Here is a 26,723-nt window from a genome sequence, read left to right on the forward strand (position 1 = left end):
GCACCGGAGGGTCTGGGGCCAGCAGCTCAGAGGAGGTAGAGGCTGGTCCTCTGGTACCACAGGCTTCTGGTCCAACCTTCTGCTCTCAGGTCTTGCACAGTGGTGCCTTCCCCCGTCCTCAACCCAGGACTTGCCCGGGGCTTTGTAGGAGCTTATTACAAACGTGTGACCAATCAGCGTAGCAAATCGGAAGGAACACTGGCCTTACAATCAGAAGGGCCTGGGTGTGAATCCTGCCTCTGATACTTATTGCCTCAATGGCCCTGGGCAAGTCACTTAATTTCTGCCTGCCTCAGCTTTCTCATCTGTAAAACGGGGATAATAATAGCACCTACCTCCCAGGTAGTTGTGAGGATCAAACAAGATAAAGGCATGCAGATCTTGAAGTGCCACGTGAAGGTAAGCTATGTGAATGAGGGATGGCCTCACCCTCCCAGAGAGGAGCTGCCACTGGGGATGGGGGTGTCTGTGGCTTTCAACCGCAGGAGAATATTGACATTTCAGTAACTTCCCAGGGCTGTAATCAGGGCCCACTGGTGACAGGGAGTGGGATGAGGACGGTCTTTGCAGGACACATTCTGGGTGTTTTCACCCACCATCCCCCCTCTCTGCAGGCCCCAGCCGGGGCCTGCCATGGCCACCCTGGTTTCCCCCTGAGGTTCATAGCCCCATTCCTTCCTTCCTTCCTTCCTTCCTTCCTTCCTTCCTTCCTTCCTTCCTTCCTTGGTTGAGACAATTACTTTCTCTTAGTGATAGCTCCTTTAACACAGGAAATGCACAGTTTTCACAGAGGACTTTGTGCACAATGGAATGGAACAGCAGAGGAAATTAATTTTATATTTTTTCCATAGAATTTTATTGATATCTTCTGTTTTCAGATTTCCCTGTGTCCCTCACTCACCTCCTCCCATTCATTCATTCATTCATTCATTCATTCATTCAATCAATCAACTGACATTTATTAAGCAGGATATAGAGAAATGGGCCTGGAGTCAGGAAGACCTGAGTTCAAATCCGGATTCAAACACTTACTAGCTGTATGACCCTAGGCAAGTCACTTAACCCTGCTTACCTCAGTTTCCTCATCTGTAAAATGAACTGGAGATAGAAATGGCAAAGCACTGCAGTATCTTGGCCAAGAAAACCCCAAATGGGGTCATAAAATATCAGACGGGACTGAAATGACTGAACAACAAACACTATGTGCCAGGCACTGTGCTAAGCACTGGGCATCTAAAGAAAGGTGAAAGACAGTCCCTGTTCTCAAGGAGCTCACAATTCCATTCCTTATAACAAAGAACTTTTTTAAGAGAAGAAAAAAAAGAAGAGGAGAAAAAAATTAGCAGAACAGATCAATTTGTTGAAAAAAATCTGCAGTGTTCTGTGCCCATGGACCTCTGACCTCTGGAGAGAGAGGGAGAAGTATCTTCTCATACTTCTTCTTTGAGGCCAAGTTTCATGTATTATTAATACCGATTTTACCTTTTTTTTTTTTTTTTTTTTGGTAAATCGTGGGTTCACACTTACAAAAAATAACTGAAGCAAGCTTTTGAGGGCTTGGTGCTTATAAAATAAAAGTGAAATCTCTTTTGTTATCCTAGCACGCTGTGGGCAACTAACCTAAAACACGATAGAAAATAAATTAATTTAACAGATTCACTAAAATAATTATCTATTCATTTATAGAGTTTCTCTTCAAAATAATTCAAAGAATGCAGTGGACTAGATAGAAAGCTAGCTTCAGAACCAGGGAGACCTGGATTTAGGTCTCTTATCTGATATATACTGCCTGGGAGACTCTAAGCATGTTGGCCGGCCTCTCAGCGCCTTTGGCAGCTCTCTATCATTATACATTGAAGATCCACTACTGCTATGCATTAGGGGTGGGAAACCTGCCGCCTTGAGGCCACATGTGGCCCTTTAGGTCCTCAAGTGTGGCCTTTGAGTCAAAGGGTCACACTTAAGGACCTAGATGGAAAAAGAGTTTCTTTTGAGATAGTTCCCTAGCCTAATGAAATTCCAGGTATGACCATCGCTATCTATCTACATTTATCCCTTCCCCATTACGAGGGAGAAGGGAACGGTGCCCCTGCGATCTAGAAAATCTGCATAAAAATTTTTTGGCCTTCCCTTCATACCAAAGAAGAAGTCCAAATTATTATGGTACTAAATGATCAAATATATTGATTTTATATAATACTATACATACATCTTATGCATTTATGAATTTCGAAACTTTTTTTTATTGTCTGCTGGCCTTCACATGTCATTTGCAGCTTCTGTAAAACTCCCAAAAAATTCTCATTTAATTTCTTATGCCAACCTGAGCTATATCAAAATTGGAATGGGGAAAGTCACAATGTAGAAGGGATAACTGTAGTGTGTCTATCTACCTACCTATCTACCTATCTATCTATCTATCTGTCTACCTATCTACCTACCTGTCTGTCTGTCTATGTCTATCTGTCTATCCTGTCTGCCTATCTATCCTGTCTGCCTATCTACGTGTCTGTCTATCTATCTATCTACCTACCTACCTACCTCTCTCTCTATCTCTGTCTCTCTATCCTGTCTACATATCTATCTATCTATCCTGTCTGTCTGTCTATCCTGTCTGCCTGTCTGTCTATCTACCTACCTGTCTATCTATCTATCTATCTACTTACCTACCTACCTCTCTCTATCTCTGTCTCTCTATCCTGTCTATGTATCTATCTATCTATCCCGTCTGTCTATCCTGTCTGTCTGTCTCTTTAGTCTGTCTACCTACTCTGTCTATCTATCAAAAGAACTTCCACAAGCCAGTATTCCTCACATACTGGTTTCTACTTCTTTGGAAAAGAAAGGAACAGCAAGCTGATTAATGTTCAGAATGGGACAAATGGACCGGAATGTCACCCTACTTCCTGTCAAGAGTACTTGAAGTCATTCCATTACGTCTTTATAGGACCCTCGTGAAATCTGTAATTGTCTCACAGATAGAAATCAGCACAGTAAACCATCCCACATTCTTTTTTCCCTCTCTCACATTCAGAGCACTGACAAGGCTGTGATGGGCCTGGGAGGCAGAGGCAAATTTAGGGACCAGAAAGAGGGGTGTGGGCAGAGTACAATTGGAGCATGCTAGGCTCATCATAAGACTTAGAGCTGAAAGAGATCCTAGACTGAATCGAATCCCCTCATTTTACAGATGAGGAAACTGAGGCCAAGAGAGGTGACTTGCTCAAAGTCACATAGGTAAGAAGTAGGAGAGCTGGAATCCAAATCCAGGTCCCCTGTCTCCTCCCCTGGTGCTCTTGCCACAACACCCAGTTGCCTCCCTCTTAGCTCAGAGTCAAGAGGGTCGAGCCTGAACTCAGGTTCCTTCCAGCTCCATTATTATATGAATTGGTGACTACATGAGGGCATATTTAGAACTCAGGTAGCCAAATGGACCAATGGCTCGCACCTACATTATCCTCCAGAGACCACCATCGGTCCTACTAGAAAATATAGGGTGGTAGGGAAGGAAACAGATGGCCACGGTGTTTGAAAATTCTGACATCTGCACTCAAAAGTATGCCAATTATCTGTTAGAAGATACATCTTATTTAAGAGGTATCGAAAAGGACAAGCAGTTGACTAATTCATGGTCTCTACTTACCCTCCAGGTCATCAGAGTCAGCTCTTTCACGATACAAGAGGGATTCCAATAGGGATTCTGGTTCTAAATCTTCCTTTGGGAAACATGGTGCATCTTCAGGACATTCAGATCTGGAAGCATCCTTCTCTGGGCTTCCAGACACAGCGGGAGTCAAAGGATAGTCAATGCACTCAAATCCACTGCCAAAAAAAGACCCGGGTTGACACTTAGCTTCAGATTCACAGCCACATTGAGGTGTTGACAAAATCATCCAGTTAGAACGTGTAATTTGTGATGAAAGCTATAACAGCTCTGGGGTTGAAACAGAAAGGGGCTCAAACATTTGAACATGCTGAAAAACCACATAGGACTGTTAGCATTGAGTTAATCACCCTGGAATCAAACTAGACTGGTGGACTCTGTCTGCCAACTGGATAACCCGGAGCCCTGGGCTTCAAGGTCTGCTCCCCTCTAAGCTGCTTCACTCCGACACTGTGTACAAGAATGGAAAAGACTGAACGGGGACTTCAGAGACCTGGGTTCTGGTCCCAGCTCTGCCATTTCTTGGCTAGCTGACTTTGGGCAGATCACGTTACTAAAAGGAGCCTCAGTTTCCTCATCTATAGAATGGATATGATAATCCTTGCCTTGCCTCCCTCAGAAGGTCCAAAGGGATCTCCAAGGCCATTGAATCCAACCCAAACAGGCTCAGGATAATGTATGTCAAAATGCTTCACAAACTATGAGGCACTGTGCCAATAGCATGCACTACTATTATCATTATAACAATAAATTAAATTTTAATAAGTATTTGTGGAATTGAATTTCATGATGCTGATTTCCCTAATCAATAGTGGAGAATGATAGGGAGCCCAGTCTTGAGAGGTATTCACCTCATGGTCTCGGTTGCAGGTTTTGACTTTAAGTTTGTACAAGACAGTCATGCATTCTTCTTTTCCTTCTTCTTCAGGACTCTGTAAACTTCACAATTTCATCATGGGGAGTGAGAGCTCCCTCCCCAACACAAACCACAGCCTCTCCCTCCACATCTTAGAAGGCAGCCTTTGTAAGTTGTTGTAGCCAACAGAATTGCCCCTCTGTCAGCCAGCCTTCCAGTAATGAGGTCAATCATCAACCTTAAAAAAAAAACTGCTTTAAAAAACCGTTTTAAAACCAGGTATAGTGATGCGTGCTTATAGTCCCCGCGGCTGAGTTTGGAGGATTGCTTGAGTTTGGGAGTTCTGAACGTCATTAGAGCTAAAGCTGATCAGGTGTCCACATTGAGTCCGGTCCCATCACGAGCCCATGGATATGGAGGGCCACGAGGTTGCCCAAGGAGGGGAGAAGCGGCCCATGTCAGAAACAGAGCAGGTCCAACTTTCTGTGCCCATTAATGATGGGGCCAAGTTCATGAGCGGTCCCCGCACTTCCAATCCTGGACAGAGGAGACCCAACAACAATGATGACAACAAAAAACTATTTAAAAGTGTACCTCTGAGCACTGCTTTCCATAACTGGGGCCTCATTGTCTAAGTTATTGCAATATATTGGTTTATTATTAGTATAAAAAGAATTCAAGATAATGATTCTCAAATTCTCAAATCCCCTGCCTTTTCAAGCCCTCTCTCTCCTGCATTTGAATATTGTATTATACTAGATCCTATCAGGCGCACAGGAGTCAGGTGTCTTGGTGAATTAATGGCCTCTACAAGGGGGTTTCTAAAACAAACGCATTTCTAGCATGGTGGGATTGGGAGGTCTCTGCTGCTGCTCTGAGAAATCAAGAGGAGACATGAGGGAATGCTTAAATCAGCTAAGGGCCTCAGGTTTATGCCAGAGGCGGACTAGTTGAAGGAACTGGGGATATCTAGCAAGGCGGTGCAATGATAAAGCCCCTGGGCCTAGAGTCAGGAAAACCTGAGTTCAAATCTTACTGTATGATCCTAGGCAAGTCACTTAACCTTTGCCTTAGTTTCCTCATCTGTAAAGTGGGGAAAAGGAAGAAGAAGGATGAGGCAGAGAAGGATGAGGAGGGGGACAAAGGAAGGAAAAGAGGAGAAGGGTGAGGAGGTGAAGGAGAAGAAAAAGAGGAAGAAGGAAGAGGAAGAGGAGGAGAAGAAGAAGAAGAAGAAGAAGAAGAAGAAGAAGAAGAAGAAAGGAGGAGGAGGAGAGATGTAGGAAGTAACATTATCACATTACCTATCGCTGTCTTTGTTCATTTCTTGGCTATCATATGGAAGAAAGCATCTGCTTATTCTGCTTGGCTCCAGAGGTCAGAACTCACAACAATGGGTAGAAGTTGCAGAGAATCAAATTTAGACTATCCTTCCAAATAATGAGAGCCCCAAAAGTGGAGAGGGCTGCCTGATGAGGTCTTTGTTAGCCCTTCGTTTTTGAAGAGGACCAATGACATCATGTGGTGATATCTTGACTTGTGCATGAATTGGATTGAAGTGAGGCAGAGCTGCACAAAGTTGTCATCCTCATTCTCTCTTCCAGAGTCATCGAAGTCCAGAGGCAGGAAAAAAGTCAGGATGACTGGAGACATACACGATGCAGTGTGTGTCCTTGGCGCCTTCCATGTCTGACCAAGCTCTTAGAGTTCCACAGCACCTGCTTCAGCAGCCTTCACGGCTGTTGGAACAAATTGTTCTCCTCCACACATTACGCCAGGGGAAATCTTCACACGCTTGGGGTAGACACCCCCCTTTCTCACCAACAGGTTTGTAGCCCATTGTTTACCCTCAACTTGGTTGAGCAGCCCTCCCACCAGAGGTGCTAGTCCTCCCTGGATGCCCCATAAGTCCCAGGTCTTTAGGCAGAGGTGGATGACCACTGGTCAGGTGCGTTGTAGAGGGGGATCCTTTTTTATAGCCAGTGAAGTCTCGAAGACTTCATAGATGGCTGGTGAGTTCCCCTACGACTCTTAAATTCAGTTGCCTGAAATCATAGAAGACTAATTACTTCTCAATGAGCAGCAAAGGTCCTTATCAGTAACAATCTGAACTATTTTGATCAGTCAACCAACATTTACTGAGCACCTTCTTTGTGCCAGGCCCTGTGGTAGGCATTGAGGATACAAAGCCAAAAGGGAACCATTCCTGTCTTCAAAGAACTTATGCTCTATGAGGGGAGTCAGCATGTACATGTAATTGATGTTTAAAGACCTTTGAAAAAATAGAAAAAAATTAATAATAACTTACTTCTATAGAAGTTATCTATAGAAATACAGTAAGATTTCCGAAGCAGTTGACTCACAACTATCCTTTGAGGAGGACACTGCAAGTACTGTCGTTCCTAATTTACAGATGAAGAAACTGAGGCCCTGCAAGATGAACTGAGTTACCAAAGTCAGACACTGAGGAGGCATCAAAGGCTGGTCTCTGAACCCTGGGCCTTCCTGATCCCAAATTCTCTGCTGTGCTGCCTCTACTTCTGAGAATCTCAAAGAGAATTAAGATTCCCGAAATGAACTCAGCACTAACTCAACTGGAGGAGAGTCACAGTATGCAAGGAATTTTCAAAGTAGTCTTAACTTTGATCACACAGTGATCAGAACTGGGAAAATGGAAACTCATCACTTATGTTCCGCTTTACTCTCCAAAGAGATTGTGAACTAGTGACATCAGCACAAAATTGGGAGACAGGGAGTTAGGAAGGCTAACCTTCTCTTTGAAATGAACAACCCATCTGACCTCAGATAAATCCCTCAATCTCTCTGCTTCAGTTAATATTTACTTAAAAAAAAGGAGCTTTGAAGATTAAAAAAAAAAACCCTTGCTCAGTAGTAAAGAATAACCCATCCACAGGAATCATTAAGGGCTGACAAACACCTTCAACCTAAATTCTAAACCCTAGGAATATTAATGACAATTATGAAAATGATATGAAAAAAAAGATTAAAGGAGAAACTAACTAGTACTGACCTGCTTTCTTCATGGCAATTGACCATGGAACATATTGTTGGTAAGATTTTCAAATACTGGGGTTTTCTAAGTTTGTTTTTTCTACTTTCTAAGTTTCTATAAGTAAATTCAACATGGTGGTGGCAATTTGACATTCCTGAGAGGGCTTTGCATGCTTGTGAGGAAAGAAGCCTAAAAAAAGACCAGATTCCTGCATAAATTCAGGAGCAGGAATTTGAGAAGTCTGTGAACTCACTTTCTAATCAGATCCAAACTCTGATGGAGAAAGAGGGCTCTGAGAAGCCCTGAAGGCCTAACCTGGCCAACAGAACAGAATGCCTTACACATAAGTACTCCTGACTCCAGTAGGGGACAGGCAGAAGGGGATGGCAATTCTACCCAGGACTTACAAGGGAGTTTGGATCGGTTTCACCTCAGCATCTCCAGTCATCTTGAAAAAACCGAAATTCGAGAAAGCCGGCAGCTGCACGTATCGGACTCCAGCCTGGACCTTTAAAGCTCGGCCACTCTCACCTTTCCCAAAGACGGAGAAAGCAAGGAAAGCAGCAGTTGAGACTTGAGACCTTGGAAATGCAGATCATCAAACTCTAGTTCTGTAAGCACTCATAGGGTGTTGTTTTCTCTCGCAAAACCAACAGGAAGCGTAGCTCCAAGTATACACTTGAGTTGATGCTCAAATCAGTTTTGTGTTCTATTCTATCCTGTAAACATTTGTAAAGTCCCTGTTAAGTCTGAAGGGAGGGAAATAAAAAAAAAAAAGAGTTCCTGCCTTCAATGGGGTTTGGATTCTGCGAGGGACATCTACCTGGATGGGCCTAATTATAGGGCAGATGACCAGAGGCAAAGACAAGGTCCCCTCGAAGTGCTCCAGGAAAACTTCAGGAGGGAGAAGGCTCTTTACAGCAAGAACTGTCTAAACTTATGAACAGCTGAAAGAACACTTCCGTAATGTAATCGCATCTCATTCATTGTTTGTTCAATTCGCCTTTGCTGAAACACCCTTTCTTCCTCTCATCATATCTTTTTTTTTTTTTGTCCTTATATCTCAGTTACTCACAAAGAGGGCTGCCAACTGGCCAATATTTGACCATTTTGTTTGACTCCCTCCCTCACCACACCCCTTGTTTTTCTCTTGGTCATGCTACTCACAAAGAGCATAACCCATCCCCACCCCCCAATCCTAATTCTCAGAGAAAGACTTTCTTCAGACCCGTCTCCTTGGGCTACCCTCCTTTGTGTTGTCTGGTGACGCTGTCCTTTTTGTCTCTGCATCATATGCTTTAGAAAGGGTTTTTCTTCATCATTTCCCTGGCCTTCCACTGCAGAATTCTCAAGTTCCCCCTGAGCCCCGGGGAGGTCCTGGAGAACAGGACTATCCCGACATAAACGGCTCAGTGTTCAAACTCTTCTTGACCTGGTCATGGTGACTAACCGATGACTAATTCTGTCCTGCCTTCACCGAGGAAGCCTATGCAGTGAAATCTGTGTGCTTGGTTCCCAGGGAAGGCAAAATAAACACACAACGAAGACTCGTGAGTTGACAAACATTTTCAATTCAATATTCAGTCATTACTTAAGGGAGACATTTCTTAAAACACAAACAAGAACCATTATGTACACATTCAAGCCCCCATGATCAGAAAATAACTCAAACACTGAAGCAATATACAAGGGTGTGAAGGCAAAAATAAGGCACAACGGACACTACCAGAGGATAAAATGATGGTTTGGTCTTGGAGTTGGAGGGCCCACGTCGGAGCCTCGTCTCACTGATTCCTTCCCTCCCTCCCGGCTTCAAACGTGATCAAGCCTCCTCCTCCTCCTTCCATCCTTAAAAACCTTCAAGAATGGACCTTATCTTTTTGCGTTATTGTTGTTCAGCCCTGTCCAGCTCTCCACGGCCCCATCGGGGGTTCTCTTGGCAGAGATACTGGAGGGGTTTGCCATTTCCTACTCCAGCTCATTTTACAGATGAGGAAACTGAGGTAAGTAAGGTTAAGTGACTTGCCCAGGGCTACACAGCCACTAAATATCCGAAACCAGATTTGAACTCATGAAGATGAGCTTTCCTGATTCCAAGCTGTCCCACACATATTTAAAGAAAAATTATTCAGTTGTTTTTCAATTGCATTCAACTCTTTGTGATCCCATTTGGGCTTTGTTTTTTTTTGGGGGGGCAAAGATACTGGAGTGGTTTACCATTTTCTTCTCCAGCTCATTTTACAGATGAGGAAACTGAGGCAAACAGGGTTCAGTGACGTGCCCAGAGTCACACAACTAGTAAATTTCTGAGGCCAGATTTGAACTCAGGAAGAGGAGTCTTCCTGACTCTAGGCCTTTCATTCTATCCACTGCGCCAGCAGCTTGACATTACTTGTAATTCAAACAACATTAATTGTTATTGAATTGACGTTACTGAATTATAAGTTTTGCAAATAAGCACTGTTTTGCCTTGTAATTTTAGGCTGAATTCATTAAGAAACATTATCAAGTCTACAGCAAAAGTGAATTTCCAAAGCCATTCCGTGTTCAATAATAGTGTTTGAGGGTGGTTCCTATCATTCAGAAAAATTTCTCAATCTCACTTTTGAGTTAAAAAATCATAACAAATTTCCCTCCCTCTTCTTTTCTCGTTTTGACAAGATGGGTATGCCCTGATAATAAAAATAAAATGTTGCGGTACAGTGAGATGTATGGCACTTGAAATGCCATCGAGTTACAACTGTCACTGTGATCTGTAGCATGCTGAAAATCATGAATACATACATATATATGTGCACACACGTGGCTCAACTGTTGTCTCCCACATTAGAATGTAAGCTCTTTGCAAGGAGCAAATGTTTCATACGCTGTGCTCGTGTCCTCGGAGTTTAGCCTAGTGCCTGACAAACATCCTTATGGGACATATGACGTAAGGACACAGGCCCTTAATGAATGCTTACTAATTGATCAAGTGACTTGTCCAGATCGCACTGCCAATATATTTCTGAGGTGGAACATGACCTCGTATTTTCAGGACTCTGAGACCAGCTCTCTCTGGGGCCTTACTATAGGTAATGCTTACATACAATAGCTGCTTAAAATATTTTCTGAATGAAAAAAATGAGTAGTTAGCTATGGAATAAGCTTCCACGCGTCCCTTTGAATTCAGACGTTTCTGTTTCATTGGAGCCCCAGAGCACATCACCCAAAAGAGCAAAGCTGTTTCTGCATGTCCACTTGGGAAGTCCAGAGTGAGGGACAGAAAGGAAACAGGTCAAGAGGCAATAGCTGCTCGTTCTCCACCTTCTAAGAGGACCGATGGCATTGCAGGGTGATGTCTTGACTCGCTGCAAATTGGATTTAAGTGAGGCAGAGTTGCACAAAGTCCTCAGACACACGCTTTCTTCCTGGGTCATCAACATCCAGAGGCAGGACAAAAGTCAAGATGACTGGCGATGGCTTGTGGGGTGGTGGATGACCTTGGCATCTTCGATGTCTGACCAAGCTCTGAGCGCTCCACAGCACCTGCTTCAGGCGCCCTCGTGGCTGTTAGAACTAATTGTTCTCATCTGCCCATTTTGCAGGGGGATGTCTTCACATGCTTGGGGTAGACACCCCCCTAACTCACCGACAAGTTTGGGCCCACAGGTTACCCTCAGCTTGGTTTAGCCATCCGCTGAGACAGTTTACTGGGGGATAGTTGCTGCACATACTACAGCTTCTTGGAGCGGCAGATGAGAGCTGAGTGCCAGGGAGACCCCAGAGGTGGACGAGCCGCCCTGACAAGGGCTCGGCAGCCCTCCCACCAGAGGTGCTAGCCCCTCTGGATGCAGTGGCCTAGGGAAGTCCTCAATGCAGGCCATGGTATGTCAGGGACCAGGAGGACAGGACCTTTCAGCTTCTCATGAGAAGAGTAGGCTGAAGGGCCTGAGTTTCCTTTGCTCAGAGATCTTCCCTGTTCCTCCTGCATGTTAGAAAAGCCGTTGTTCGTCCCTCAGTCTGAAGCAAGAAATCGGGGAAGACTGTGTTGGTCTCCCTGGCTCAGAGTGCCATATTGGTGCTTCATACCTTCCCTGAGATAGAGAAGATAATGAAATGTTTTCATTTTAAAAGCCTCCTGCTGGGCTAAAAGTTGTACAGGGAAGTAAAAGTAAGTAAGAGTTATTAAATAGTGTCAACAAAGGACTTTATTCTCTTAATTACGTTAATAGGCACTTGTAAGCAAGATTTGTTGCCATCTAGATGAGCCTGGGCTGCTTCTTGATATGTCTTTGACTTTGAAAGAAAAGACTTTAAATATCTTGGGAAAAACCCAAATTGTCCTCTGCCCGGTTGGTCGAGAGCCACAAATCATCTTCTCAAGCCCTTGCGTCAAGCCTTCCTGTGGCAGGAGGAGACCCTGGATATGGGAAACCAAGCCCTGGCGGCTCCCACCAAGTTGGGCCTGGAAAGGCCATGAGCACAGGCCAGGGATGGCCTCTGGGTGTCTGTCATCTGAAGACTGCCTCAACCCTGGCTCGCGAAAGTCGCCACCAGACGGCATGGTCTAGTGGCAAGGGCTCTGAGCTTGGGAGTCATAGGGTCTGAATCTGAATGCTGGCTCTGGCATTGAAGCGCCTTTGTGACTCTGGGCAGGCCACTGCATCTATACACTTGTTTCCTTCTCTGTAAAATGAGAGGGGGTGGAGGTGATGGTTTCTGAGGCCTCTTCTAGCTTTCTAACTGTGATCCTAGGGAAAGATTTTGGGTTTTTTTGTTTGTTTGTTTGTTTGTCTGTCCAGAGAAGCTCATGTGGATTGTCACTGAGGGCTTGGGATCAGCATCAGAAGAGGGAGAACCTATATTGAGATCACAGATACCTTAAGGACTGAATCAGTTACACACATATACACACACACACACACACACACTTCAATGGACATGTGAGCTAATAAAGGTGGGTACTTTCTCTGCTGATACAAATTCCAACCCATCCATGCTTGTCCATCCTATGTGACCCTTGTTTCTGTCCTCTTCTAGGCAGGAAACATGACATTTTGTTGTGATAATCTTTTAGATTTCTTGACACTGCATGGATACCAACGGGGCACACAGCCTGTCCATCCATTATCACTGTAGGACCAGCTCATTGCTTTTTCTCATCATATATTTCTCCGTTGACTCCCTTTGGACCATTTCTGCTGGGCAATTCCTCACTTGTTCTATGTTCAAGCCTGCTAGTGCCCACATGAACCGTCTTCTCCACTGTCCTATTGGTGAACCTGAACTTTAATTCTTTTGGAGACTGTGGCATTCCAAGACTCAGCCATAGAACTGCACTGAAAGAGAAGGCCCTTGCTTCAGGGAGAAGTGTGGGGATCATAAAACTGTACACATGATTTCCCAAAAGTTATCCCATTTGCTCTCCTCTTCTTGTTCAATGCTAGGACAAACTCTATCTATCTTCAGTGTCTTCCCAAGACATACGTGTCCTGGTGGACCAGCTCTCTGGGCTGTCCATCCAACTGCATATCATAGTTTGCAAAATGGAGAATCTTCATCCACTTGGTTTTTCCAGTGTGAATAGTTAGACTGAGCCCTTTTGAGGGTATTAGATAGTTTATTTAAAAGTATAAAGTTCTAGGGTTTGACGTAATTACCATGATGGCTCCTAGGGACAGGAGAATCTGAAGGCATTCATCAGCTAAGGGGGAAGCTTCTTTCATTTGTCCTGTTTGCTGGACCTCCTTCCCAACAGCAGCAAACACATTTGTGCTTTGGTAGTCACATGTTCCTATATTTCATATCTTGCTGAACATTAATAATAATCAGGTCACCGAACAATTCCTTCAGGAGCTCTTACAGGATTTGGACATGTGCATGGGGGACACCTTGCTGTACTCTGCTGACACACTCCTGTGAAGAGTTTATTAACAGTCAGTCCCCCCAACTCCCCCAGTGATGTCAGTGGAAGAGGCAGCTGTCCCAGCAGCACAGGGTCAGGCCCTCTTTAAATGGTGACACCGTTTTCTGCACCACATTTAAAGGGTGTAGCCACACACACAGCTCAGAACTCCCACTCCCAGCTGCCCTGAAACCAGGGTTTCTGTTTTCTATTTGCTGTCAGTAATTCTCTCCAATTATTATTGACTCATTTGGGTGGGAAGGAACCTATAGGAAGTCATCTAGTCCATCCCTCTGTGTCATGGCAGGATTGATTTAATTATTTGTAAATCACCCCTGACAGATGGATGTCTGGTCTTGGCCTGAATACCTCCAATGAGGGCAATTAGAAACCCTGCCATGGCAGCCTCAGCCACTGGCAGCCGGCTCTTACTCAGCCATGTCTTTTGCACACAGATACACTGATTAGAATACTTTCCCTTCTCTGTTTTGCATTCTAGGATATTTGTGGTAAGTAGACATAAATTAAAGCAAATTAATCCTCCTCCTGAAGCCAAGTTATGCCCATGCCTATATAAACATATATATGTGTGTATATACATATATACACACATGCACATATATAATATGTATATATTATTTATAAATATTTATTTATTCATTCATTTATTTATTTATTTAAAAACAGATATCTCCAACAATATGAGGGTTCAAACTTAACCTGCTATTTTTGTGCAGTTATTAAAGGAGTCCAAAGAATTGCTTAGAGCATTGATAGTTGGAAAGAACCTGAGAGGTCACTTAGTCCAACTGAGGCCCAGTGAGGGGAAGTGGCTCTTTGAAGGTCACCCAGGTAGCCAAGCTAGGATCTGACCCCCAGCTCCCTGGATTGCATCAGCCCAAACAAGGCTTCTTCATTTGGGTGAAAGAAAAAGGTCACTGAGTGTGGGACAGATTCTAAACCAAGATCACAGTGTGTTAGGGGGAAAAGAAGGTAAAATATAATCCCTCGTTCACATTGCTGGTATTTATGAAGAATGACACTTTAAAAATATACATCCATAATCATTGAAGATGCTCTTACTTTCGACAATTTCCCCATCATCAGTCTGGAGTTGAACGCTCAAGGTGATCGAAGAGCCCTGCACCACCTTAATCACTTTTGGACCCAAAATCACAATCTTTGAGGCTTGTGCTAAAACAGAGAAGGATAAGTGCTCATTTAGATTGTAATACCGAGCTCAACTGTCTCACATTAGAATTTCTTATCCGTCTAATGGATGGCTCCCAGAGAGGAAATGTGATTCCACAGCATTATTAGATGAGGGAGAAACAAGAGTTGGGCCCAGTTCTTGGGTGTATTAATGCATTGTCTCCTTTTTTAAAGAAGTAACTTAACCTTAAATAATAACAGAAATCATTTTATTTGTAACTGGTTAAACTTTTCAAAAAAATTCGCTTTGACACGCAGATAGCTATGACAAATTATTAGTGACTCCCTCCCTTTGTGTCCCCTTACATTGCTCTTCAGTCATTTGTCTACCCCTATATTCGTGTACATGTGTTTTTATGTGAGCCATGTCACTGATATTCTAGGTTTGCTTTCTCTGATTCCCTTTAAATTGCTTTGAACAGTTCGCCTCCCCTCTTTTTTGTAATGTTTTTATGTTCTATTCCCCCAAAGGAGAATATTAGGTCAAAGATATCCTCAGTGTCATTACTCTTAGAGTGCTGCCAGATTTTTCTTTGAGTCCACTAGTTTGCAATTCTATCAGCAATGTATGAGGTATAGTAGTGATTTTTCACCCTTCTAATAATGCCAAAACTTCCACACATGTGAGAAAGGCATAACAACTCTAATCTAACTTATTAGGAAGAATACCAAATACTTTCTTAGAGGAACTGCTGAGAAATGCACAAAGTTTTGAGTGTCTTTTCAGAGTTGAAAAACAATGCATCACTCCTTAGTGATAACAAGAGCTAGTTCAGCTAGAGAAGATTTTTTAAAAAAAATTTAATACTAAGCATATTAAAACAACCTAACAAATACCTCTAAAATTAAAACCATGACTTTACAATGTTGCTTTATTGGGTTTGGCAAAATTATATATAGCATTTCAACTGCACAACTGAATGGATATTAAATATAGATTGCAAAGATTTGCTGATTTAATACATGTTGAAAATGCTGAAGGTGAACAGCATGAAAGGTAGTTAGATTTACCATTTGAGTGGAACATTCTAGTACATCTTACTGACTTGGATTGGATTCAGACATAGCATCTTCTCCATCTGAGTCAGCAACTTGAGGCTGTTTCTGAAGACAGAGCGCTGCTCAGAGCTCCTTCGATTGTTTCATCAACATGAGTAAAATAATTTGCGTTACTGAGCTCAGATTTATGGCCACTCACAATGATTACGAAGCTCTCTTTGCAGCAAGGGCTGTCTCCTGCAACGCCACAAGCTACACAAAGGCAGGAATTGGCAGGTATTCTCAGAAGACCAGAGAACCATGATATTTCCTTTGTTTTGTTTCTAGCATGTGTTTTCTTTCTGTGGTACCTTTGAACCTTGTCATCTAAATAGATGTCTTTTGGATTAAAGGATGGCAGGGTTTTTTGTTTTTTCCCCAGAGGCAACTGGGGATAAGTGACTTATTCCGGGTCACACAACTAGCAAGTGTCTGAGGCCATATTTGAATTCAGGTCCTCCTGATTCTAGGGCCAACGTACACCTAGCTGTCCCCCTTTTTTCTTCAATAAAAGAAATTGAATCTACTTAGGATTTCATATTTCCTCATCTGCAAAATGGGGATAATAACTGTAGTAACAATCCCATTGGCATAGTGGAGTATGAACTTGAAGGCAGAAAGATTTGGGCTCAAATTCTACCTCTGACATTTAAAGAACACTTAAGTTCTCAGAGCCTCTGATGGCTGTCTAAGACGTGGCTAAGTCACAGATCACAAGAACATATTGTTATGATTGTATATGTATAATCTATATCAGATTGCTTACCATCTTAGGCAGGGAAGAGAGGCAGAAAAATTTGGAACTCAAAATCTTATAAAAAATGAATGTTGAAAACTATCTTTACATGTAATAGGAAAAAATAAAATATGACTTACAAAAAAACCCAGTCATATTTTTAGTTGGAATTGATACTACAGGCCATTCTGTCCAACCCCTTCATTTATAGATGGAGAAACTGAGAGGCTCGTCCAGAGTCACTGATAAATCTACATTGGCCTATACCATAGGACTGTTGTAGGATTGAATGAGATAATGATGTAAAGTGTTTTGTAAACCTTAAAGTGTTATATAAATATCAAAAATTATTATTATAAATGTATGATACAAGAATATTCTACCTAACATTATTCTAAATCATTACATTTCATAATGGTGCCATTAATGTATTAAAACCTAACCATTCTAAAATGTAAATAATAATTTAACATAAGTTGGCTACAGGCCTAGGACATAAATCAGAGGTTTTAACTATGGAACTAACTGATATGGTAACATTCTTTCACCTAACAGAGAGATCCAATTTGTAATACTGGGTGGGCCATGCCTATACTGGGTATGCCACTAACCATCAGAGGTCTGTAAATGGAATGAAGGGCCTCAGGAGGTGGTGGGCTTCCCCTGCTGGACATCTGCAAGCAAAGGCTGGATGACCATTTGTTGAATACATTGTAAAAAGTAATACTGGGGGCAAAGTGGTGCAGTGGATAGAGGTCTGGCCTTGCAGTCAGGAGGACCTGAGTTCAAATCCAGCCTCAGACACTTGACACTTACTAGCTGTGTGACCCTGAGCAAGTCACTTAACCCTGATTGCCTCACCAAAAAAAAAAAAAAAAAAGTGATACTGGTTTGAGTCTGGGCCTTTGTGTCCTCCTCCCGGCCCTGTTCCTGACTTTGGGACTTCAAAACCATGGGCCTGAGGCAGTCTCATATAAGGACTTTCCTTAGTACCTGAGGCCTACTTGCTCAGGAACATTCAAGTATTCCTGCAGCCTTCTCAACCAAGAAGAGCCCTCTTTAAGGTCCACTCCCGTCTGCGGGAGCAGAACCAGACTTTATTCCCTTGATGGTCCTGTTCGTTTCCCTTTCGGTGTGTCATCTTCCTTCTTTAGAATGTAAGCTCCTTGAGGGCAAGGACTATCTTTTTACTTGTATTTGTATATTTAGCACTTAGTGTCTGGAACTTTGTATTTAATAAGTCTTTCTTTCCTTCCTTCCTTCCTTCCTTCCAACTCTGAGACTTGGTGTCTCTGATTCTGTGATTTCTAAGGCAGTAAGTCGGACAATTAATACTAACCTTTACTTTCAAATATAAAAAAGGCTCTTCACATGTTATTTATAGAAAGATTAGGTCTCCTAACTCTGTAACGCACTATTTTTTTTCATAGTACTTTTGACGATCAGTCATTTCAATTGTATCTGAATCTTCATCATCCCATCTGGGGTTTTCTTGGCAAAGATACTAAAGTGGTTTGTCATTTCCTCCTCCAGCTTATTTTGCAGATGAGGAAGCTGAGGCAAACAAGGTGAAATGACCTGCCCAGGGTTACACAGCTAGGAAGTGTCTGAGGCTGGATTTGAACTCAGGTCTCCCTTTCTCCAAGTCTGGTGCTCTCTCCACTGCACCACCTTGCTTCCCTTTTCCATAGTACATCCCCTACTTAATACTTCATAGTATGCCTCCTAAGTGAGACGTGACGAACTCTCAATGCAGATTGAGACATACATTTTCTTTTGGATATGGACAATGAGATAATTTGTCTTCTTAGACTATATATGTTTGTAACTGAGATTTTGTTTTTCTTTCTTTCTCGGTGGAGGGGAGAGAAGGCGGAAGGGACAGAAAGCAGATTTTTATTGATTAAAAACGTTTTAATTGAATTTTTAAAAAGCAAACACAAAAGTAGAAAATGCATAAAATATCTAGGGGTTAACCTGCCTTAACATACTCAAGATATATATACATATAATTATAAAAGTTTTTTTAAAGAAATTTTTAAAGAAATTAATTAATTAATTAAAAGAAATTAATTTGAAAGATATTCACTGTTCCTATTTGAGTTAAGTTGATACAATAGAAATGAAAACACTGCCTTAACATATCACTAGCAGCAGATTTTTCCCCTGCAGAACACTTGACTTTTCTGCCCTGCCTTCTTATCTGCGGTGCTGGACGCCAAAGATCCATGGAATGCGTTTGCACAGTGCTGAGGAGTAGGGTTCTGAGGCCTACTCTTGGGCAGCAGGGAGGGGAGGGCCCGAGAGTTTGATCCAGCTGATGTCCCTCTCTCCCCTCTCCCTGACTTTCAGTTCACCGCCCCCCCCCCAGTCTGGGAGCTCTCCCCTCCTGCCTCCTTGCAGGCCCCACTGAAAATGGCCAGGGGCTTTGACTGGAAGAAAACTCATCATGCTGTTAGCATTTTAACTGCGTTTCACGGTGCAGTTCTTTCTACCTCTCTCACTGTTCTTAAACATTTTGCTCTAATAAAATAGTTGAGCGAAAAGCAGGAGGGTGTTCAAGAACACAGAGATGAAGCCAATTCACAGAGAAAATCTACAAGACAAATCAGACTAGTTTGCACCCTGGTCTGTGGAGCCTCATGATCCAATTGTGATCCAAGCTGCTTATTTCCAGAATGATTCTCTCCTTCGTGTGCTGGCCAGACTGCAGATAGGCAGGTCACATCTCATTGGGACAGACATTGGAACCTGGGCTGTACCATGCTCCTGCTTTAAAGTGAAATTAGCAAACTGCTCTTCATCTAATTTAATTCTAGAAATAGTCTCTTCTCCCCCACTCCCTTGAATGCCCACTTAATCTAACAAGTACTGGCATGAGCTCCAACCCTACGCCCATCAGGCTAATTTAGAACAGGGTCACACAGAAATGTGAACACAACCAATAAGCCATATTAATTGAGAGAGGGACAACCAAAGCAATCCACTGAATCTATTTAATAAATGAAAAGCAAAACAAATGACATACTTGCAGGATAGCCATTGATCCACAGGCCATCGTAGATGGTGCCAGAGCAATGAATCATGAGGCCTTGGCCATTGAATACACCATTCCGCCACTGTCCCTGCAAATGAAACGACGTGTTGATTTCAAATGTGGGTCCCAGAATAGAAAACTTTAAGAAGAATGTGTTTTTTTTTTTTCTTCTTAAGAACTTTCAATAGCTGAGTGGGTGGTCTATGGAGCACAGGAGCAACTTAAAAATACACTGCAAATACTTTTCAGTGAAAAGTTGAATGGGTCCGTAGGAAACACTCAGAGATTACAGACCATTCAACAGTATTCTCTTAGAATAAAAGGTTTTCTGGAAAAACCAAATTTCTTTAAGTATTGTTAGAAACCCTTTTACTGAGGCTAAGAAATTATATTTTATCAGAATGCAATCAATTTTGTTTAGTTAAATAAGGTTTCCCTTTTGAATCTCGAAGGCGCCAATAAGTATGTGGAAAATGGTACAGTATATAAAATGTAATCAAAACATGGTACAAATGGTGTACTGTTGAGTATGAAAGAATTCTTTTATCACAAAGTCATTCCATTTGTGCAGGGTATCATAAAAGAGACAAAAACTCTGCACCTACAGTACTGAGTGTTAAGATTAAGGCTAAATAATTACTCTGTTACACTATTCATTTATAAATAAAAAGCCCAATTAAAAAACACAGTTTGAACAAATGGAGCAATGCGTCTATCCTTTGCACACTGTAACTATGTCTCCCATAATGAGCTCGGCTTTCAGAAATAAAGGAGAAAAACCAATCAGGAAAAAGCAGGAAATTATTTCCATGAAACTTTTCAAATACAGAACATTCAGTAGCATTTTACTAGAAGAAAGCATCCAACCAAAAAGTTTTAAATTTGAATTTAATTTTAATCCTTTTTTTGAAGAGACAATTATCGTGGATTATTATGCAACTGTGTCTTCTCCAGAGTTCCAAGAATGGAGGCAGAGACCATTCTGAGAGGCCTGATTTTCAGTCTTTTTCATTTTAAACTCTGCCTTTTGGGTGATTCCAATTCTTTAGAAACCATGATTCTGAAACCACAACTTGCGGTCTTCACCATAACTTGAAGAATACGAGCTTTTAAAAGATGAATCTTTGTTTCAGGGGAAAATGCGGGGTCATCGAAAGCTCCATGCAATTGCCCAGTCAACTCTGAGCCCAGTACAGTGTCTATTCAAGATACATGCATTGACGGACCCACTATTTTCTATCCCGCTGCCTGGACGATAGGCATTTGGTTTTTCCAGTGTGTATAGTGAGACCTCTTGAGCAATGATGATGGATCTCATTTGGGGTGTCTCTGCAATGTTCTAAAGCTTGCTGCAATCAGCCTCATCCATAAAGGGGAGCACCTACAGCTCTTCACCCTTTGTAGGAAATCTCACTTCTGCATGGACTCTGTCCTTTAGAAAAACAGCCCATGATGGTGGGGCATAGTTTTTGGCAAGAATTAAAAGGTGAGGATGATACAAAAAACAGCAGCACAAGGCCGTCCAGAGAAGGCTACCGTAACCAAGGATTATACAAGAAAAGTAGCACAAATGTGTCATCCGAGAGATGCATAACCATGAAAGAAGACAGGCCAAAGAGATGGAAAGTGTGCTCTTCTGGTATCTGCACAAGGTAAGAGAACTAGAGGAAGGTCTGGATATGTTGGGTGAAGCCCTGTGAAGGATTTATAGAAGAGTATGGCCAAGACCCAAGATGGGAACGCATGGATGGGTTGTGAGTTGTGCATCCCTATCAATGGAATTGTGGACCCACCAAAGGATCTAAGTAATTTTTAAAATACCTCACCAATTGATGTGCTGAAAGCATTTTTGTCCGGAGCACAGGACCAGGAACTATGAACATGAGGTGCAGAGGCAGACTTGGGTTGGATGCCAGAAAAAACTTCCTAAGAGAGCTGTTCCAAAGTGGAACAGTCTGTCTCAGAGCCTGGGGTCCCTGGGCCCCTTCTTCATTGGAGGAGGCCTTCTGTCAGAAGTGGGGTAACCACTTCTTGGGTAGGTTTTGGATGACAGTCTTGCTCAGTAACAGGTTGGGCTGCATGGCGCTGGGAGTGCCTTCCAACTCTGAGAATCCGAGGGCCTTTTAACTATATTCCCAAATGACTTTTCTTGTATTGATTTCTCAGTCTGCTATGCAATAAAACTAACAAAACTTTCACTGTGCCACCCCTTCCCTCCCATCTCGCCTACCCTCAAACGCCACGTTTCAGAACACTTTTTTTTTCAAGTGGACATTTTAAATTCTCTGCAGTTTCATGTATAGAATTTACCGTGTTAAATCCTAAACTCGCAAATCTACTCTGCTCTAGGACTTTGGAGAAAGACCATGATACAGATTAGGCAGAGTTTCTATTCTGTTCAGTGTTTCTTTGTAGTGTCTATCAATCACTGCTCCTGCTGCCCTCTGGGCCAAGCAGAGCACGGGCTAATCCCTCTGCCACAGGACAGCCCATCAGATCCCTGAAAACACTTGTCATGTCCCCCCTAATTAAGAGTCCTCTCTTCTCCAGGCTAAACATCCCCAGTTCTTTCAGCCAGTCCTTATATGGCATGGACTCAAGGCCTTTCTCACTATCTTAATTACCTTCCTAGGGAGTCCCTCCAATTTATCAATAGGGATAGTGCTATCAATGTAGGTTGGTACCTTCTCTGCAATTGAGAGTTGAAGAGTTTCCTGAGCCATTGAAAGGTCGAATGACTTGCCTAGAGGCCCCAAGCCCTTATGTGTAGAGTTCAAGTCTTGGTCTTCCCAGCTCCAGGGCCAGGCTCTCTGGGGTTTATCAATGACCTACTTAACCCAAGGTGCTCAGAATTGAACATAATAGTGCGAATGAGGTCTCGTCAGGACAGAGAACAGAGGGACTGTCACCTCCTTGTTCTTGGAACTTATGCCTATTAAAGTAACCCTAGATCCATGGGTGAGCAGCCAGGTGGCACAGTGGATAGAGTGCTGAGCCTGAAGTCAGGAAGACTCATCTCCCTGAGTTCAAATCTGGCCTCAAGATATTTCCTAGCTGTGAGACCCTGGGCAAGTCACTTCACCTTTTTGGCCTCAGTTTCCTCATCTGTCAAATAAGCTGGAGAAGGAAATCCAGCATTTTTGCCAAGAAAATCCCAAATCGGGTCACAGAGAGTCGAACACAACTGAAAAACGACTGAACAACAACAGTAAGATCCAGGGGTGAGCTAGAGTCAGTTTGGAGGGCTCGAGAGAGACGATGATGAAATTTTCAGTGTGAGCATTTATACCGTGGAAATCTATAGATACTGCCAGTCAGGTCTTGATTTATTGTTTTCTTGGTTTTCTAGACTTTGGAAAGTGAGGGAGAAAACGCTGATAAGGCAGATGAGACTGAAAAGTGTCCGGTGGGTGCAGCTGGTCATTGACCATTCCCCAGCACAGCCGGTCTAGATCCACCAGCTCTGGGGGGGCTGCCGCGTCACTCAGCTGACTCCTTCTGAGCTTGCATTCCACTAAAACACCCAGATCTTTATTTTTTAAACATATTATTCTCTAGCCATTGCTTCCTGTCCTGTAGCTGAGAAGTAGCTTGCTTAAACCCAAGTTCAAAACTTCATGTTTATATCCCTGTTGTTTCTCTTTGGGGATCCCTGTTTAATGCTCCAGCCTGTTGAGAAGTGTTTGGTGCTGATCCCTCCCAACTTCGGGTCACCAAACTTAAAGCAGCCTGAGGTCTGAGCCTTGCTTCAAATGGAGGTAAGGAGGGAGTCAATGCTAGGCCCTGGAGAAACATCCTGGACAAAAGTGTAAGTCTGGGGAGCAGCAGGTGGGCCAGTCTGCCTGAAACATAGAGTGAGTGACGTAGCGGGAGAAAAGGCAGAATCACCTTCTATCCACCAAAGGCTTATGTCTCATACTGAATTATCAGGCTGCTCTCAGGGAAGTATTTGAACGACTATATTTCTCAACCCTCTAATTTGACTGTGTGTGAAATGTGTATGCTTCCTCAAATTTTTATCTTACAAATGAAGTCAAAATTATCTCTCTTAAAGAAAAAAGGCATCAATTATTGCTTCTCAAAGTGCCAATATGAGTCTCAGAATCTCAGAGTTGGAAGAAATCTGAGGTCATTGAGTCCAACCTGTACATGAACAGAAACCCTTTCAACAACATCATAACATTCAAGCTTTACTCGTAACCTCATAACAGAAACCTAAAATGCTGCTGGTCATAGTTGCTTGTTCAAAATTGTTATGGAACTTGACAACATACAATAAGCATGTATTAAGTGCCTGTTATATGCAGCATGGCACAATGGACAAAGTGTTAGACTTGAAGTCAAATCTTGCCTCAGACATTTCTTAGTTGTGTGACTCTGGACAAGTCAATTAACTTATTTGGGCTTCTGTTTCCTTATCTGCTAACTATTTGACAATTTTCAGTAAGCATTTATTAAGTGCCTACTGTATGCAAGTCACCGTGCTTGTTGCTACAGACACAGAGATAAAACAAAAATGGTCCCTGTCTACAAGGAGTTTATATTCTACTAACCAGAATGCCTGGAAGTCTCACAAAAGATACCAAGTCAAAGCCTTGATAGAAACCAGCCTGTTATTCCAGATGTCTTCTCTCCAGGCTAAACATCCCATTGTTCTTGTTATGGTTCAGCCATCAGAACCTCATACCCCACACCTCTTGTCCCCCAATGAATAGCTGTCGGTTTGCCAATTACCTCTTAAAAAGTAGTTGTCAGTAGAATTGCAATCGATGCTCCAATCACTAATAACAAGAGAAATGCAAATCCAAAAAATCCTGAGGTTTCACCTCACAAGCCGCAAATAGCCAAAGATGATTAAAGATGGCGATGGTCAGTGTTAGAAGGCTTGTAGAAGAACAGGCATGCTAATGTTCTGCTGGTAAAACCACCGTGGAAAGCAATTTGGAATTATGGAAATGAAGTGGCTAAACTGTCCCTACCCTTTGACCCAGAGATTCTGCTGCTAGGCATACCAAAGAGGCCAATGACAAGGAGTAAAGCCCCGTGTACCCTAAGAGAATCACAGCAGCACTTTTTGTGGTAACAAAGACTCCTGGATGGGCAAAGTTTGGGTGATGTAAAACAAAGGATATTAATAAAAATCCCTTTTTAAAAAGTAATTCCCAGAAATGAACACAAAGGATGATAACCTGTAGACTACCCAGAGAGGAGGATAACTATTGGCTATCCCAGAAATGACAGAGCCATGATTCAAAATCATCGAGATAGCTGGGAAAAATGAGACTGAACATGGAGACTGTAAAGTCCAACATATAGGCTTAAAAAGAAACCATTTTCCAAGTACAGAGGAGTGGAGACCTAGCCCAGCAGAGCTTACGTTTTCTCTCAAATGGAAATGATAAGATATTGACATCTTCCCATTGATGCTTTCTGTGACGTGGGGAACCTGTCATGTGGGCATGTTCAGGTGGGAGAATGGTTATGCCCCTCAAAGAAGCCCCAGCCCAGCCCTGGTTTTACATGGTGGGTTATTGAAAAACTGGAGTTAAGAATACCTTCTCTAGGAAGTGCGCAACATTTAAGATGGAGGTCACAAAAGAAGTGTCTTTGACAGCCTCCTTTGCCTTAATAAGAAAGTAATCAACCCCAAAGAGTAAGAGTAATTGTCAGTTGAAACTCCTAAGACACAGGATACATTCACCAATGAAACAGGCAGCTGTTTTATATCAAAGCTGAAACATTAACATGAAAAACTCCAGAAACACTGATAACCCATGGCAGTCTTGTTTTCTGTCTTTGAAATGACAATGTCACTGTAATTAATAAAAGTCGTAATGCTCTTGCTTTAAATTTTTTTCCCTATTTCTATATTTACAGATGAAATATGGTGACTATAGATATGAATGTGGGTTTCATACAGAAATAAAGAAAATGATGAACCAGGATGTGGGTTTGGATAGTGAAGGCTGGAAATAATATGTCAACATATATAATATAGAAGTAAGATAATGAATGGAATGCAAGAAAGTTAATTAACCATACAAAACCTTGAAATAAGTAATAGTGATGCAAATTAATTCTCTATTAATCTGTGAAAAAATTGTGAGTAAACATGTAATATTAATCAACTTAATTTAAAGGTAATATATTCCTTGTAGAATCTTCTAAACTACTTTATGCCTTTTTCAACAGTGTGCAGAATAATCAAGGTTTGATATCTAACAGGCTACTCGATGATTAAAATTAATAATATTTACCATTGTTATTAATGATGTGGCAATCATTTAATATAGCAATTCCGGGAATACATTAATATATAAATAGATATCTGGAATAGTCAAATATTCATGGGCACAATACTGAGATTAATCAGTATAAATATATTCAAATGAGCAATGCAACTAATCAAACAGTGTAGAATCTTTTCTAATTAATGTTATAAATCATACATTTTAAAATTCCACCCTTTCTCCGTTAATTGACATGCACCCAAAGAATGAACAAATATGTTTTAATAAGGAGGCTGGCAGCCCACAGCCTGTCTTTGGGCCATTTATCACCAGATGTAATAATACGTGGGCTGTGGCAGCGCGTGGCAGTACAGCTTAAGAATTCTAGGCCACACACTCCTTTTCCATGTGATTGGCTCGGCTGGCCCTTTCACCTCCTTTCATAATGGAGACTGCCTCTACCTTATCCGTGGGATAATATCCCAGCACAGTCTAATCAAGGCCATTTTATGAAAATGGAGATGAAAGTGAGACTGAGATTAAGTGGAAGAGCAGCGCTGAGGGGCTGTGGGGGTCTAGACCTGGATTCAAAGCCCCCATTCTGCCAAGAACTTGTTCCCCACCCCCACTGGGCCTCCATTTCTGCATATGTGGAATTAGGGGAATCACGCTACAAGATCTCTCAGGGCCATTCCATTTCTGACATTCGATGACACTCCAGAACCGAAGTGGGCATCCTTGACGCACATTGGTCAGATGAGCCAAAACTAAGAGTAGAAATAATTTAGGACTAAAAAGGAAGTATATTTTACTTTGAAAATAAAAGGAAGTCAAAAAGATAGAAAGTACCCCAAGACTGCACGTATACACACACATTCAGACAAAGACTGGGGGATGGAGATGGGGTGACAAACAACGACCAGTTTTAGCTAGTGATCAGATGTTTCTAAAAGAGCTCGTTAGTAACCTGGTACTTGCTGGAGGTGGGAGTGGGACAGACTTAGTTTAATCCAGCATGTGGGAATCCCACAATCAAAGAATCTGGCGGATGCTTTC

General features: G+C 42.3%; 1 protein-coding gene across 1 annotated transcript in view; it reads right to left on the bottom strand.

Annotated features, from left to right (window-relative positions):
* The window catches only part of MORN1 (MORN repeat containing 1), a 214,164-nt gene that overhangs the window by 161,594 nt on the left and 25,847 nt on the right, over positions 1-26,723 (bottom strand). The window contains exons 6-9 of the mRNA XM_027855402.1: positions 19,429-19,525; positions 14,498-14,608; positions 7,938-8,061; positions 3,644-3,822 (exon numbers count right to left, since the gene is read on the bottom strand). Of these exons, the coding sequence (XP_027711203.1) occupies positions 3,644-3,822; positions 7,938-8,061; positions 14,498-14,608; positions 19,429-19,525 (511 nt within the window). The remainder of the gene's footprint in view (positions 1-3,643; positions 3,823-7,937; positions 8,062-14,497; positions 14,609-19,428; positions 19,526-26,723) is intronic.

The sequence above is a fragment of the Vombatus ursinus genome, unplaced genomic scaffold (genome assembly GCF_900497805.2).
Source record: "Vombatus ursinus unplaced genomic scaffold, bare-nosed wombat genome assembly UNPS02010822.1, whole genome shotgun sequence".
Lineage (NCBI taxonomy): Eukaryota > Metazoa > Chordata > Mammalia > Diprotodontia > Vombatidae > Vombatus > Vombatus ursinus.